Genomic DNA, 16,450 nt, shown 5'->3' on the forward strand with positions numbered 1-16,450 from the left:
TTCATTACTATTTTGAAAATTATATGAATATATTGAGTTGAAAATTACACTAAAAGACCATTTGTAACTCATAGAGTCGCCTTGTGCAGTTAAGGGTCTTTTAGGGTATACATTCTGTGACATAAAAGAATCAAATTGAACTAAGCGACCCTCAGGGTCGCTTATGGTCGTTTAGGGTCGCTTAGTGTATTTTAACATAAAGAATAAAATTGAACCAGGGTCGCTTATGGTCGCACAGGGTCGCTTAGTGCAATTTGGTCACTGCTGAAAATTGATTGATTATAGACATCACTTACAGAAGACCCTCAAATTGCACTAAGAGACCCTGAGGGTTGCATTGAAGGATTTATACCTAAAATTGCACTAAGAGACCTTAAGGGTCGCTTAGTGTATTTTAACATAAAGAATAATATACACTAAGAGACTGTAATGCCCCGAATTCTCCGATGAGTTTAACGGCGTGAATAGTAGGCCGGGAGGGTCATATTTGTGTTAATTATGTTATTAATTGATAAATGCATGTATATGTTGATTATATTATGATATGATGTGAAATGCATGCATGTGAGTCCATATTTCTCATTACAGGGGTGTGATGGTAATTTGGCCCGTTGAGGGTAATTTGTGTATTTGGGTGCATAACTTGATTTGTGAATGAGATTCCATTATTATTGAGATATATTCGAGCTATTTGTCATGAGACGGTTATTTTTAGTGGATTAGCGGTTTTACCATAATGGGGCAATTTTGGGGTAATAGAAATGTTCATTTGATGATAAATTGAGAATATTTGAGATCAGGGTGAAATTTTGGAGGTTTTGACTATAATGTCCCCGGGGGTGTTTTCGGGACCCCGAGCATTAGGTTTTATTTGAGGTTACTTAAGGTTGAAGTAGCTTATCAGATAGAACATACGATAGAAAACCTCTCATTTCCCTTCGTTAGTTCGTTTTCGCCACCCGAAGCATATTTGACGAAATCTTGAGTTCTAGGAGTCGGAATCGAGTGAGGATCGAGGCATAGCGATCCTAGGGAAGATTAGAAGCTTCTTAACTGAAGGTTTCGACGGAAAACAACCCAGTTGAAGGTAATAGAAGTTTAAGTTTTGAGTTTTTCCGAGTTTCTAAGCTTTGAATTGATTTTGTGAATTGTTGAGTTTTCGGTTCGTTCGAGCCTTGGGTTTTGAGGGTTTTGATGCATGGGGAAGCTTGGGAACTTTTTTTTGATGATTGGGGAATGTTTAGGGATGATTTTGGAGGCTTTGGATTGTTAGAAACGCGGTTGGGAATGGCCCAGGGTGGAGTGCTGCGACCCTGTTCTTGAGGTGCCGCGGCCCTTCTTTGAAGAAGCAGGTGGGGAGCTTGTACTCGCTGGGCGCCGCGGCCCTTGATGAAGGGCGCCGCAGCCCTAGCCTCTGGGAACCCTGGGGGCCGCGGCCCAAGGTGCTAGGGCCGCAGCCCTTGCCCTGTTTTCGCCTCGTTTGCTCATTTTGACCCTGGAAACTTAGTTTTAGGCCTCGGGAGTGTCCTTGCTACTTGGATTAGTTTGGATTGATCTCTTGGAGGTTAGATAATGGTTTGAGACCCTTGATCATCTTGGTTATTAATGGTATCCCAAATGTGTTGTGATTAGGTAACCGCTAAAGGACTAAAAGCTAAACCGTTCTCAAAGGTTGTTCTTTTGCTCATTCTAGCTCGAATCAAAGGTAAGAAAACTGCACCCCAAGTGTGACATGCATGGATATTTGTGAGGCATGTTGGTTGTGTAATATGGACATGGATTGAACATGGAATGCTTAGCATATGTTGTTCACTTGAGCATAGCACTGACTAATTAGTCAGGTTTGGCAAAGGTGCTAGTATCAGCTGTGAAGCTGTGACTGATTAGTCAGGTTCGGCAGTGGTACTGGGCACTGGTCACGTTGCACTGACTTGTCAGTCAGAATTGGCAAAGGTGTTAGTGTCAGCTGTGAAGCTGTGACTTATTAGTCAAGTTCGGCGGTGATACTGGACACTGGTCACTTAGCGCTGACTTATTAGTCAAGGATGGACTTAGCGTGGTTCACGCGAGCCAACAGAGATTAGATCTAATCGACCATTAGCATTGAATGGCTCAAAGAGCATTAATGCCTGACCGACCCTGAGGGTCGATGAACAAACAGAGCTTGGAGGCTGGTGGCTTACCTAGCAGCCACTCTCCCGCTAGGAAAGAGAGCTTGGAGGCTAGTGGCTTACCTAGCAGCCACTCTCCCGCTAAAATCATATGATATTCATTCGCTGGTTTGAAAGCTTTATGCTCAGTATGGTTATAATGATAATCATTTGATAATGTTATGAAAAGTATTATGTTTTCTTGCTGGGCTTTGGCTCATGGGTGCTATGTGGTGCAGGTAAAGGGAAAGAAAAGCTCACCTAGCCTTGAGTGGAGAGCTGATGTGGTGTTGTGTACATATGCGGCCGCTTGACCACCACGACCAAGGAGTTCTCAGAGGAACTAGGGGGTTTACCCTATTTTGCCGCTTAGGTCGGCGGAATTGTAACTTTACAACTATAGTGACCTTTTTGTACTGAGAACCACTTGTAAATGTTTTGCTTAGCTCTGCAGAGCAGTTTGTAATAAAATCTCCATTTCGTTTTTATTGGTTTTATACCTTAACCTGTTAATTATACTTAGAGCACGTTTTTGACCAAAGGACTCGGGTAACGAGTCAAATTTCCGGTCCACCGTTCACCGTAACTGTTTTGGGGTAGCCAGGGCGTTACAGAGACCTAACCCAACTTAGGGTCTTATTTCAATTTTGTAATATTTGCACTTATTATTTACATTAATTTACATTGTATTTTGTTTGTTTGGCAAATTTCAGATTTCTAGAACTATTTTGACAACAGAGCTTCCTTGTGTCCCGACAGTTATTATGAATGAGAATGTTCAAACGAAATCTAAAGTTACCATTAGGTCTTCGATGCAAATATTTGAAAAAATAAATTCTTGGTTATCAAAAACTGACAAGATTGTTTTTAGAAAATACAGCCAGTTGGGTCATTTGTTGGACCTCCCTTGGAAAGTGTTATACCCAAAAATTGGAGAATGCATCCTAGGAGGCTAAGGAGAATGCATTCTAGGAGAGCTAAGGGGAGTGGTCTTAGGAGACCCCAAGGAGAAAGTGGTCTTAGGAGACCCCAAGGAGGATGTGGTCCTAAGAGACCCCAAGGATGTGTAGGAGGCAAGCCTCCCAAGGTTTCCTAAGTGTTGGCTCAAACGTGTCCAAGGTAAGTAGCTAAGGAGGAGGAGTCTCATGCAAGAGGAAGGAGACTTAGATTTTGATAAGGAGAATGCCTTGACCTTGTCCAAGGTGAGAAGTTATGGAGGAGGTTGCCTCAATGTTGTCCAAGGTGAGGTGCCAAGGAGGTTGCCTCGGACCACCTTGGTCCGAGGAGAAGCCAAGGAGATTGGTTCAAGGAGGAACATGGCATGCTAGAGGAGAGTGCCATGTTAGAGGAGAGAAGTGCATGTCCTACTGATGGACCCGAAACGGGTATGTTTAAAAATTTATATATCGCAAGCGCACGAATCGTCTATATAGAATAGTGACCGTGTAAGCAAGGATGTCGAACTCAAAGGAGTTGTCTAAAATCGAAAATGAAACTATTTTAAATCAAAAATAATAAATTCTAACCTAGCTCCAAAGATTGATGAGTTTTAATATTATGAACATAAAATAAAAGATTGAAAAATAAAGCTATTTAAGAGAATAAAAATAAAGCAATAATGAGTTGAAAATAAGTGTTAAAAGAAAAGATTATTAAGATACTAGAATCCACAAAATGTAAGTTTAATAATATTTATTAGTATATTGATTCCCAAGTTTTAGTGATAGTTAAAATATTTTAAACTATCATTTTCCAAAAAGATTTATAATTTTAAGCACAAATTTCTTATAAAAAGATAGGATTTTTCTTCACTTTTCAAAATTATAATTTCAAAGCATTTAGTGTAAATCAATCTAATGAAATAACAAATAAATCAATGAACATTATTTATAAGGCAAAACATAATATTTTTGTTCTAAGCATGGATGTGTACAATTTAATGACACATCTTACACAAAGAATATTATGTTTATGCACTAATGAAGAACAAAGTGTAAATATGTTCTAACAATCTAAAATACAAGATATTTAAGATGAAAGAAGTATATGAAGAAGAAAAATCCATAGACTTTGTTGTATTACAATGGAAATCAACATACAACATAAATATTATCTAGTTACAAGTTGCTTCATCATGATCTTAATAATCTTATGAAAAAGATTAGAAGCACATAACTAGAGTAGAAATTACAAAATCAAAGACATACATACTTGCAAAATGCTCTTGAAAAACCCAAATGGAAGAGAGAATGGTAGAGAGAAAATGAGAGAAAAAGATGGTAACCAAAAACATTAAGCACCCCAAAAATGGTCTTGAAAGTCCATATTTATAGCCAAAGTGAGTTTATTAAAATAATCAATTTAAATTAATTAAATTGATTAGATTAATTAAATAAAATAAATATGGTATGTAGAGGTAAATTATAGGGTGTAATGATGATGTTGTGGTGAAAATGTGTAGGAAAAAGGGTAAAAAGTTGGCATTTTTGTCATAGGGAACAAAGGGACAAAATGCATTTTTGTTGGGCTCAATAAGGGAAATGGCAGCAATGTGGTGGCTGGGTGTTGGAGGGGGGGCCACGGGTTGGGCCTAGAGTGGGCCTCACGTGGTTGGGCTTTTGGAGAAACACCATTTTTCTTGTTACTTTCTTTCAAAATTACCATCTTTCCTTTGATTTTCTTGCTTTTCAAGGGCAATAATTTTCCTACACAATAAATTATAAACTAAATTAAAATTAAATATTTTCATTAATAAAATATATCATATAACTCCCATGAAAACATTAATTAAAATTTAATTTACATAACATTTAATTTCAATAAAATCATATTTTTAGCATTCAAACTAACAATACTAATTTTAAATAATTAAACTACAATATTTTACAACAAAATAACTATAAAAACACACAAAATTATATAAAATCAAAATGAGACTAATAAATTTAAAATTACTTAAAAACTTAATAAGTTAATTAAAAACTCAAGAACTAAGCAACAATTAGCATATAAAATATGGTAAAATAACTCTAATTTGTAGAGTTATCACCTACCACCAAGCACGTTCAACCCACAAAAACATGTCCTACCACCATGCATGTTCAACCAGCACTTGCATGGGTAGTGAGTAGGAGGTGGACCAACTAGCTAGAGGAGACTAAGTCAGACACAACTCCAACAACATACGCGGGAATCTCTCATTCTTCCCACAAATGGGGGGTTTGTTACATTTCGAATTTTGAATGTTTAAATGTAATAAATATAATAAAATATCCCTATCATAAGGGGATATCAGTTGAGGATCCCAGGCCTATAAATAGAGAGTTTATGGGATGAGAGAGGGGCTTCTTCTGCTTCTTCTTTCTAGAGAGAGAAAATTGAGTCCGTCTATTCTAGAGAGAGAAAGTGCTGAAATTAGAGAGAATTCTTGTATTTTCACAATCTGTACTGAAGAAACTCAATTGGCTCAGTCCATCTGATCTTGAGTACGGATCTATAAATCACAACTCTAAGTGGATTAGGCAATTACCGACAATCGGGGCTGAACCACTATAAAAATCTCTTGTGTTATTTACTTTTCTTGTTTATACCGTCTGTTGTCGTTTACATTCTCTTGAAGGTTTGTCGTATTTGACGTCCTCACGTCGTTGGCTAAAAAGACAGTCAACAGAAAGGGAAGTTTTGGGGGACCTTATCGCACCAGATAATTGCAAGGAGGATAAATTGTCAAAAAAAGCATGAGTTGTGGTTTTTGATAAATGGCAAACCTGTGAGATTCTCTATCCAAGAGTTTGCAATAGTATCTGGATTATACACTAGTGGCGAGTTAACTCCTGAAGAACTAAATGTGGTTTCATCAAACAACAATTTAAAGAATAAGTACTTCAAGGATAGGTCTATAAAAATAGAGGATGTAGCAAATGTGCTAGATAATATACCAAAAGAGGAGAGAACGAAAGACAGAGTGAAGCTATGCTTTATCTACCTACTAAGTGCATTTCTGTTAAATTCAAGTGTCGGTACCACAATAGATTTATCTTGGCTACGACTAGTGGATAATTTGGAAATATTTGATAAATATCCTTGGGAGAGGCTGGTATATGAGAAGATTGTAGATCAAATTACTCGTGTAAAGTTCCAGAAAGATCATAATGTAGATATGATCAGGTGGAACTTCATATGTTGTCCTTGGATATTTCAGGTAAAAAAATATAAAATTGTGTATCTAAATTTTGATAAGTATGGCTTAACATATGTTTTTCATGCTTACAATTTTTATTTTTATTCTTATAGATATGGATCTGTGAAGCAATGCCGAAATTGGGAGAAATGATTGGACAAAGAATTCCAGGAAATCATATTCCACGATGGATTGGTTGGAATATAAATGTTAAGGTCCAAAATATCACAGTTGCAAGAATATCCAAAGTAATAGAAGAAGATGATGAGGTATTTATCCACGTATAAAAATTGCTTATGAATTTTTTAAAACGCAAATATATTTGGCTATGTTAACTTATTTTACTTTTCTTTATTTGGTTTTCCAATTCTTTATGCGACCTACTCTAGTTCCAAGTGCGGAAGAGAAGGTACAATTGTTCTATGAAAGGCTTCATAGCTATGTAGACAATGCAGATGACATTATAGATCAGATTTCTTCATTTTTAGGCGGCAATGTCATCCTGCGTAATAATCCCCGTATTGTTGTGGGAGAAGAGGCCCACAATAATACGAGTTGTTCTACGCCAGATTCCTTACCTCCATCTCCTCATCCACCATCCTCAGAGGGTCCTTCAAACCAGATATTTGTAGATTCTTCTATGCCACCTCCTCAGTTCACTCCAGTTCGTCCTGTGCCATCCTCACAATCTGCCCCAACTGATCATGTTCATAGTGAATTATTGGAATCAATAAAATGTTTCATGGCTGACCAAGAAAAACTACACATAGCGAGATATGAGGAGATGGAACGTTTGAATAAAAAGAGGTATGAGGAGATGGAACGTTTGAATAAAGAGAGGTATGAGGAGATGGAACGATTGAATAAAGAGAGGCATGACGCAATCATGGCAGCCAACTCTGAAAGTGAGTTTCTAAATAGAGAGAGAAATGTGGCATTAATGGAAAAGTTGGATGTTTTGATTGACATCCTTCGACCTGTGCATGCACATTTTTCTGGGTGTGAAGACCCACAGGTAACTTTTCAAGTACTTTAGCTTCTGATTATTCTTTATTTCTTAATTATAAGTTAAATGCTTTGTTACTCAATGGTTGTAGGATACACCTTCCAATGCGCATGCAAACTTTGAAGATAGATTCACCACACCCCAAGGAGAGCATAATATAGATAGTGACCCCAAGGTAACTAATATGGCTGCACAACCTTCCAGAGACGCCATCACCACACCATCTCATTCACCTGCACATACCTATGAGACACCACCATCAATTATTTATGAAGGGGTTGGTAACGAAGAACCTGGTGATGAGGTAGAACAGGTAGTTCGAGATGGCCGACCATTGAGATTAAGAAAATGTGCTCGAAACTTGTTATCACCTTTCATATTGATAGCGAGGTAAGTTTTATCATTCAATTATTTCATAATAATTAGTTAATACTAGCTTTATTTTTCAGCTTAACTAATATTGAATAGTTGATGCTTTTGGGCAGCATGTGGATGAAATAACCTATATATTTAGAAAACGAATTGACAAATTTCAAGACATCTTTCCACAAGATAGATGCATTTTGACTGATGAGTTTGGGAAATATGTTCGTGAGTTATATTGCAAGTCTCGAGAGACTAGCACTGTAGTATACAAAAAATCTCCACAGCTAATGTCATTTGTTGATGCAATCAGACCCATTAGAGGGAGAGCTTGGCCAAAAGTGAATTACTTCTATGTGCCATGGAACAATAATAACAAACATTGGATGGCATTGGTAGTAGACATTAGAATGTGGACAATATGGATTTATAACTCCAATCCAGACTATTGGATCTCCATAGAAGCAATGGAAAGATCAGTGCAACCACTTGCCGAATATTTTCCGCTATTACTTCGTGATAGTGGTCATTTTAATGAATTTTGTGCTCAGTGTAAGTACTTCATGAAGATAGAAGTTGCCCCCGCAGATACTGTTCCTCAAAGCAATAGAATGTAACTTTCATTTAAATTTACATGTATGAGTCAACTTTTAAAGATAATACTAATATAGTTAACATTGTCTTTCATAGGGGAGATTGTGGTATATTCATGCTGAAGACAATGGAAATGCACATCGCTGGTAAGTGCAACGAGTCAGTTAGAACGTTGCTAAACGACGACAACATAGATACTTTTAGACAAGCATATGCAGTTCAATTATATGTAGGTAGTGCAGATCCCTAGTTAGATATGTTGTTTTTTTTTTTTTGTTACGAACATTCGCTTTTGGTGTTATGTATCTCTTATACAATATTATTAAATGATCAAACTGTAATGATATAATTGATTGGTCACTGCTGAAAATTGATTAATTATAGACATCACTTACAGAAGACCCTCAAATTGCACTAAGAGACCATGAGGGTTACATTGAAGGATTTATACCTAAAATTGCACTAAGAGACCCTAAGGGTCGCATTGAAGAATTTACACATAATTTATAAGAGACCCAAAAATTGCACTAAGAGACCCTAAGGGTCGCATTGAACAATTTACACATAATTTATCAGAGACCTTAAAATTGCACTAAGAGACCCTAAAATTGCACTAAGAGACCCTAAGGGTCGCATTGAAAAATTTACATCTAATTTATAAGAGACCCTAAAATTGCACTAAGAGACCCTAAGGGTCGCATTGACGAATTTACACCTAATTTATAAGAGACCCTAAGGGTCGCATTGAAAAATTTACATCTAATTTATAAGAGACCCTAAAATTGCACTAAGAGACCCTAATGGTCGCATTGAAGAATTTACACCTAATTTATAAGAGACCCAAAAATTACACTAAGAGACCCTAAAATTGCGCTAAGAGACCCTAAGGGTCGCATTGAAGAATTTACACATAATTTATAAGAGACCTTAAAATTGCACTAAGAGACCCTAAAATTGCACTAAGAGACCCTAAGGGTCGCATTGAAAAATTTACATCTAATTTATAAGAGACCCTAAAATTGCACTAAGAGACCCTAAGGGTTGCATTGAAGAATTTACACCTAATTTATTAGAGACCCGAAAATTGCACTAAGAGACCCTAAGGGTCGCATTGAAGAATTTACACATAATTTGAAATCTGTTCAATTATATGACAACCATGCGACCCTATGAATCAAATAGGGTCGCTTAGTACAATTTGGTCACTGCTGAAAATTGATTGATTATAGACATCACTTACAGAAGACCCTCAAATTGCACTAAGAGACCCTGAGGGTTGCATTGAAGGATTTATACCTAAAATTGCACTAAGAGACACTAAAATTGCAGTAAGAGACACTAAAATTGCACTAAGAGACCTTAAGGGTTGCATTGAAGAATTTACATATAATTTATAAGAGACCCAAAAATTTCACTAAGAGACCCTAAAATTGTGCTAATAGACCCTAAGGGTCGCATTGAAGAATTTACACATAATTTATAAGAGACCCAAAAATTGCACTAAGAGACCCTAAAATTGCGCTAAGAGACCCTAAGGGTCGCATTGAAGAATTTACACATAATTTATAAGAGACCCAAAAATTGCACTAAGAGACCCTAAAATTGCGCTAAGAGACCCTAAGGGTCGCATTGAAGAATTTACACATAATTTATAAGAGACCCAAAAATTGCACTAAGAGACCCTAAAATTGCGCTAAGAGACCCTAAGGGTCGCATTGAAGAATTTACACCTAATTTATAAGAGACCCTAAAATTGCACTAAGAGACCCTAAGGGTCGCATTGAAGCATTTACACCTAATTTATAAGAGACCCTAAAATTGCACTAAGAGACCCTAAGGGTCGCATTGAAGAATTTACACATAATTTATAAGAGACCCTAAAATTGCACTAAGAGACCCTAAGGGCCGCATTGGATTATATAGATTAAAAGAAAGATAAATTTCAACAAAGTTTACATAGATTAAGAGAAAGATAAATCTCAACAGAGTTTACATAGATTAAAAGAAGAAACTGTGAACATAGTGTTTACAAAACTATACAATAATAAATCACATATTAGTTGTGCTTCTAACATCTGATGGCGCATGACAACTTGGACACTTCTGCGCATTATGTCCTGATTGCCCACATGCCCCACAATTATATTGTCTCTTAGAAACTTCACCTTGGGAAGGTATGCGGTTGATTTTTGGTCGCCCTTTAGTCTTGTCTTCAGGTGGTGCTATCATTTGTATTGCAGTAACATCTTCAGGAATGTTGGTCCACTGTGAGTTTGGAGGAACAGGATAGATCGTTTCAGCATATGCTAACAACCAATATTCCAAAGTGTAGAATTTTGAACACATCGAATATATAAGTTCCCCAGTATTTTGAGGTTGGGACTTTCCTACTGCTGCTATGGCATGAACACATGGAAGCTTCTCGATATCAAAAATTTTGCAAGTACAACTTTTTGACCTTAAATTCACTATTGCATCGAATTCTCCGCACATTACATTGTACTCATTCTCATTTAATTGGAGTGTTATCAATGAACCAACTTCATCCCATCTTTTTCTTAAGATTTCCTCTCTCTTCGGTGTCAATGGAGTTGTCACAACATATGCTTCTCGACGACGAGAAAGGAACCACTGTCCCATGGTGCTTATGATAAAATCGATCATAGCAATAATTGGATACTCTCTTGCCTTTCGCATCAAATTATTCACAGTCTCAACTATGTTAGTGGTCATAACTTCATACCGATTACCACCAAAATGTGCTCTCGACCACTTTTTGAATTTGACATCATTCTCAAGATACTTAGCAACACGTGGATATATTTTGCGAATATGGTCAAAATGTTTATTAAACTCTTCGATACGGTATGCAATTGCAGCTTTCTTGTACAATTTAGTCGAAGCAGCGCTTTTGAAACGATGTTTTATATTTTGCTTTACGTGCCAATAGCATGCCCCATGAGAAGCCATAACATAAACATGACGCACTGCATGTTCGATACTTTGATGTCTATCAGAAATAAAACACAAGTCTGAGCTATCAGGTATCAACTCCTTCAACTTCTCTAAGAACCATGTCCATGAAGCGTTATTCTCACTATCAACCAAACCCCATGCAATGGGGTAAGTATGATATTCACTATCTTGTGTAGTTGCTACTAATAACACACCCTTATGCTTAGTTTTGATCCAAGCCGCATCTATACCAATTACTTTCCTCATGTAGGTGAACCCTCTTATAGCCACTCCCAATGCCATAAAAAAGTACTTGAACGTATTTTCTGAATCAAGTTCATTGTGGGTAACTGTGCCTGGATTTACCTGCTTCAAAATATGACTATACGAAGGGAGCAAGGAAAAATTTTCTTTTGCTGTTCCTCTGATAAGATTTTGAGCCCATTGTTTTCCTTTCCAAGCCTTCCAATAACTGACTTGAACTTTCATTTCCTCGCGCATGAATCCCGCGAGGCTTCTAGGGTTGAGTGGATCCTTATTGTTCTTTAAGTGTCCCTGGACACGAGCACCAATAACACGATTGGATGCTTGTCTATGATTGGCATTTCGGTTCATCAATGAGCAAGTGTGAAGACCATGGTATTGTCGAATGACAAAGAATTCTGAATCTTTCATCTTTGTAGCATGTACTCACCATAAGCAATTTTCACTAATACAACGAACTTCCTTCAATGACTTGTTTGATTTTATTGTTCTCATTTCAAATCTCCCATTAATGGCAATGACACTAAGATAATAACTCAATTCATCCTTACTTGCAAAGTGTCTACCCACATTTAAATCAGATCCATTGTGTCTCCCACTATTTTGACTTGCTTCTCTGGTAAATTCTCCAATATCAAAATTTTGATAAGGGATGATCTGGCCGCTCTCGACTACATTGTGACCTCCCTCGGTTACATTGTTATTTTCTTCAACTAATTTATCATATTCCTCGAGTACATTGTCACCTCCCTCATGTACTATATCATTTGGTGTTGGATTGGAACCAATGATGTCTCCATTGTTCTGCACTAGATCTTCATTTGAAACTTGTTCAATTATATGACAACCAAAATAGTTATCATAAAAGCTTCCTCTATCAAAACCACTATCATCACAACCAAATTCATCATCATCACTGACAATATTTGTCTTTCCTTTACCTTTATTCTTTTTCACGCACACATATAGAGGAATCGCGTCTTTATCTTTGTAGAATATCATAAGATCCTCAACATCAGAATCATTACAAACCTGACTTGGTGCCATCTTACCAAATGTTTCACTAACTAACTTATGAGTAATTTCAATTTCATACAAATTTCGATCAACACCTATTTTTTCGTAGACTTTATCCACTAATTGATGAAACTTTATGCTTCTATCAACCAAAAATCCCTTGTTGCAACCAGTACCAAACCATTCCCAAATGCGTTTATCTACAATCTTCCACTCACCATTATAGTCCATGCAAATAAAGGCATAATCCATATCTGTCATAAAGTTAAATATTTAAATTAACAAGTATAAAATAAAAATAGAGAAATTGGTAGAAATAGACCCCCTTTATAGTGCATTTTGCACAATAACCTACTTTCAAAATGTTTTAGGTAAATGACCTCTTTTTTAAATGAGTGGGTATAATTTTACTCATTTACCCTTTCATTTACATTGACAGAAATTAAATAAAAAAAAAAAATCTAAAACATCAAAAATCCCTAAAATCCACAAATCCCTAAATCCTAAAACTCTGTTCTGTTTCTCTCCTTCACGCACGGCTCACCTCACGGCAGATTCGTCTCCTTCACGCACGGCTCACGGCGACGCATAGTGCGCCGGCACTCACGGAGGTCTTCTCACGGAGACCCAGGTATGCCCCCTCATCTCCTTCAGTCACTCTTCTCCCTCCCTCCCTCCCTCCCGTCTCTCTGTTGCTCTCTCTCTCTCTATATATATATATTTTAGATCAAATGTTTTGTCAGGATATAATAGAGTCCAATAAAGAGTTAGCTGGAACATTAGTGCATGTACTGCATTTATGGCACTTTTCATTCAGACATTCCAAAGTACAAAAATCCTTCCACTAATGCGATCCACCTATGAATGTGTATATATATATATTGTATATATATATATGTGTGTTTATGCCTCATCTCAGTCACTCTTCTCCCTCCCTCCCTCCCGTCTCTCTGTTGCTCTCTCTCTCTCTATATATATATGTGTGTGTGTTTATGTAGTTGTTTGTTAATTCACTACACCAATTTGCACATATAATTACAGTGATTATGCCTCTCTCTCTCTATATATATATATGTGTGTGTTTATGCCTCATCTCCTTTAGTCACTCTTCTCCCTCCCTCCCTCCCTCCCTCCCGTCTCTCTGTTGCTCTCTCTCTCTCTATATATATATGTGTGTGTTTATGTAGTTGTTTGTTAATTCACTACACCAATTTGCACATATAATTACAGTGATTAATTACACATTTCAGAAGTGATTAATTACACATATATATAATTACAGTGATTAATTTGCACAGATGAAAAACGTAACAGACTTGTTTATTTAGTTTTCAAAAGGACTAACTATAGATTAATGTTATATTCAAAATAGTAATCACTTTAGCATTACCACTAGTCTCACTTTTCAAATAAATACCCTCACTCTCACCATTTCTCTGTTTCGTCTCGTGATACTTTTTTGATTTTTCATCTGTAAGTTTTGTTAGTCTTACTACTGAAGTTGGTCTTGTTTGCATGTTTGAATATATTACTAAGCTTTTCTCAAATAATGCATAATAACTGTTTGATGGAATGCTTCAGTGAGATAAATGAGTGAATTGAATTATTTTTATAGCTTTTTTTTAATTTGCTTATGTGACGGGGTATCGATTCCTTCTGCCCACTCCCGTCGTGTCCCTCTACTTCTATGCATTACTACTCCTTTATTTTTCAAAGCCTTTTTATAATCCCTAAAAAGTTTGCATTCTCCAAGTCTTAATTATCTCTAGAGTGCTGCTAATATATTTTGTACTTCCTTTTGTACCTATTCTTATTGTGCAACTCTAGAGTGCTGCTAGAGTGCTGCTAATACACTACCTTATAACTTTTGAAAACTATCAATTAATTCTCAAAATGATGATCAGGCTAGTGTTAAGTAGTCTTACAGCAAGCCTAATATGGCTTTTCCTCACAGCCACATCGGCCACGGCTCTTTTCCGCAAGCCTAATATGTTTTCTTTTACTGATTATATAGAGTATTACCAAGTACTCTTTGTTTATCATTTATTTGTATTCTTATGATGCAGATTCTTACTCTTTTGCAATTTGGAGGATATACACTTTTGAGGAACTCAAGTGACCTATTCCTGAGTTTCAGGTTTGATACACAGCCAGTACTAAGGGAAAATAATTTCTTGCGGCCTTGAAGGATTATGACTTATATGCATAACTCATTGATTTTTAGATTTCTTGTCATTTACTGTTAATTGTTTGTCTCATTCTTTGTAATAGGTATTTAGTTTTGGACTGTCAAATTGTAAATTACTTGTCTCAGGTCTTGCTGAATATTTCTACAGGTAGTATTATTACAAGAAAAATGGTGTCTGGATGTTCAAGCACTTCATTAGTGGCATCTCCTAAAAAACAATCAATAAAGGAAATAACAGAAAAGTCTCCAATGACATCGGCCTCTCCTCCAACTCAAGCAATAGAAGAAGCAATTAGAAAGTCTCCACAAAAATCATCTTCTCTTTCAATACATGCAAGAGAAGAGACAAATGAAAAATATTCATTGAAACCATCACCACTGTTGTCTAAGGTATATAAATAAATAATAGAATGATATCATTGTTGGATAAGTAAGAATAAGAATATAATTAATTCATAATGTTATAATTTTACAGGTGAAATCTTTAGACATACCATCACTAAGACCGATATTGATGGAGAATGAACATTTTACAAGTCGTGTATCTGTAGCCTACAGGATACAAGTGTTGAGGAATATACGATCACTACTTTGTTATGAAGATTTGGAAGCATTCACAGCTTCTTGTTTTGGTCATCTTCTTAAACTAATCGATCTAGCGAAGAGTAGTGGGCAGTTGATACATTTTCTTTTACATAGGCGAGTACAAACTAATAAAGAAAATGAGTTATGGTTTGATATTGATAGTCAACCTGTTAGGTTTTCAATGCACGAGTTTGCATTGATTAGTGGCTTTAATTGCGGAAAATCCAATGACCCAAACTTGAGTAGTCTAAGAAAGGGTAATAGGCTTAAAAAAGAGTATTTTAGGGACATAGAAGGACACATTACTCTTAAAGATTTGGAAACTATGTTTGTGGATATGAGTGAAGAAAATCTAGTAGGGGAGTTGAAAAAAAAGAAGAAATACATAAAGAAAAATCGGGATCATTTGAGACTTGCTTTGCTTTATTGTTTGGAAGGAGTAGTGCTTGCACATGAGCTTGCACAACCTATAGGGGAGGAAAACATGGGTATTGTTGAGGACTTTGATGTCTTTAACAACTATCAATGGGGTAGGTTATGTTATAATCTCACATTAGATAGTTTGAAGACGAATTTGAAGAAAAAGTCTATTAAGTACCAAAATAAGGTTGGTGGGAAAAAAAGCAAAGAATCATACAAATTATATGGTTTTCCTTATATTTTTCAGGTTAGTTGTTTAATAATATATTTGAATGAATTTAAACATCAGTATCTTGTCTTTAGTTTGTCTAATTTATCTCTTTTGATTTTTGGTTTTTTAGGTTTGGATTTATGAAGCAATACTTTTACTTGGAAATTTATTTGCAAACCAAAAAGAAGGAAATGTGACTCCTCGTTGCTTACATTGGGAAGCAAAAGAGCCCGAATACAAAGAGATTAGTCAGGCATTGAAGCTTACTCATGGAAAAGTAAGTCAAAATTACCATTTTGGTGATGCGTGAATTTAATTTTAATATGGGTAAGGTAAATTTAAGTCGTTATATGTTTGTTTGACAGATTGACGTACATCATATCCTCCATGCTTCTGAGTTAGAGAAGTGCCAACCATACATGAAGGATTTTGAGTTATTGAATGATAAAGCCGATGACTTGATTGATACCTTTGTTAAAAAACTTAAGGTTTGCAGTCCTGTTTTGAGTGAATACAA

The 16,450-nt window shown here is 36.2% G+C and overlaps 2 protein-coding genes and 1 long non-coding RNA gene across 3 annotated transcripts; 2 read left to right on the plus strand and 1 right to left on the minus strand.

Moving 5' to 3' along the window:
* The first annotated feature begins 8,027 nt into the window (after nucleotides 1–8,027).
* Nucleotides 8,028–8,692, plus strand: LOC133789384 (uncharacterized). Its single transcript, XM_062227228.1, has 2 exons — nucleotides 8,028–8,312; nucleotides 8,390–8,692. The coding sequence occupies exons 1-2, from the start codon at nucleotides 8,086–8,088 to the stop codon at nucleotides 8,541–8,543; spliced, it is 381 nt and encodes a 126-aa protein (XP_062083212.1). The 5' UTR covers nucleotides 8,028–8,085; the 3' UTR covers nucleotides 8,544–8,692.
* Nucleotides 8,693–10,342: 1,650 nt separating this feature from the next.
* LOC133791277 (uncharacterized) lies at nucleotides 10,343–11,923 on the minus strand. The gene has a single exon (XM_062229206.1). The coding sequence runs from the start codon at nucleotides 11,921–11,923 to the stop codon at nucleotides 10,343–10,345; it is 1,581 nt and encodes a 526-aa protein (XP_062085190.1).
* A 1,137-nt stretch (nucleotides 11,924–13,060) lies between these two features.
* Nucleotides 13,061–15,125, plus strand: LOC133790458 (uncharacterized). Its single transcript, XR_009874014.1, has 3 exons — nucleotides 13,061–13,160; nucleotides 14,596–14,666; nucleotides 14,866–15,125. It is a non-coding gene; the product is annotated as an uncharacterized LOC133790458 (long non-coding RNA).
* Nucleotides 15,126–16,450: the final 1,325 nt, after the last annotated feature.

This window comes from Humulus lupulus, chromosome 7 (assembly GCF_963169125.1).
Source record: "Humulus lupulus chromosome 7, drHumLupu1.1, whole genome shotgun sequence".
NCBI classification, from domain to species: domain Eukaryota; kingdom Viridiplantae; phylum Streptophyta; class Magnoliopsida; order Rosales; family Cannabaceae; genus Humulus; species Humulus lupulus.

Excerpts from the sequence above, each read along its gene's own strand:
- LOC133791277 (XM_062229206.1), bottom strand. The coding sequence starts at position 11,923 with ATGAAAGATTCAGAATTCTTTGTCATTCGACAATACCATGGTCTTCAC.
- LOC133789384 (XM_062227228.1), top strand. The coding sequence starts at position 8,086 with ATGGCATTGGTAGTAGACATTAGAATGTGGACAATATGGATTTATAAC. Across the intron at positions 8,313-8,389 it reads GTTCCTCAAAGCAATAGAAT|GGGAGATTGTGGTATATTCA; the intron begins GTAACTTTCATT and ends TGTCTTTCATAG.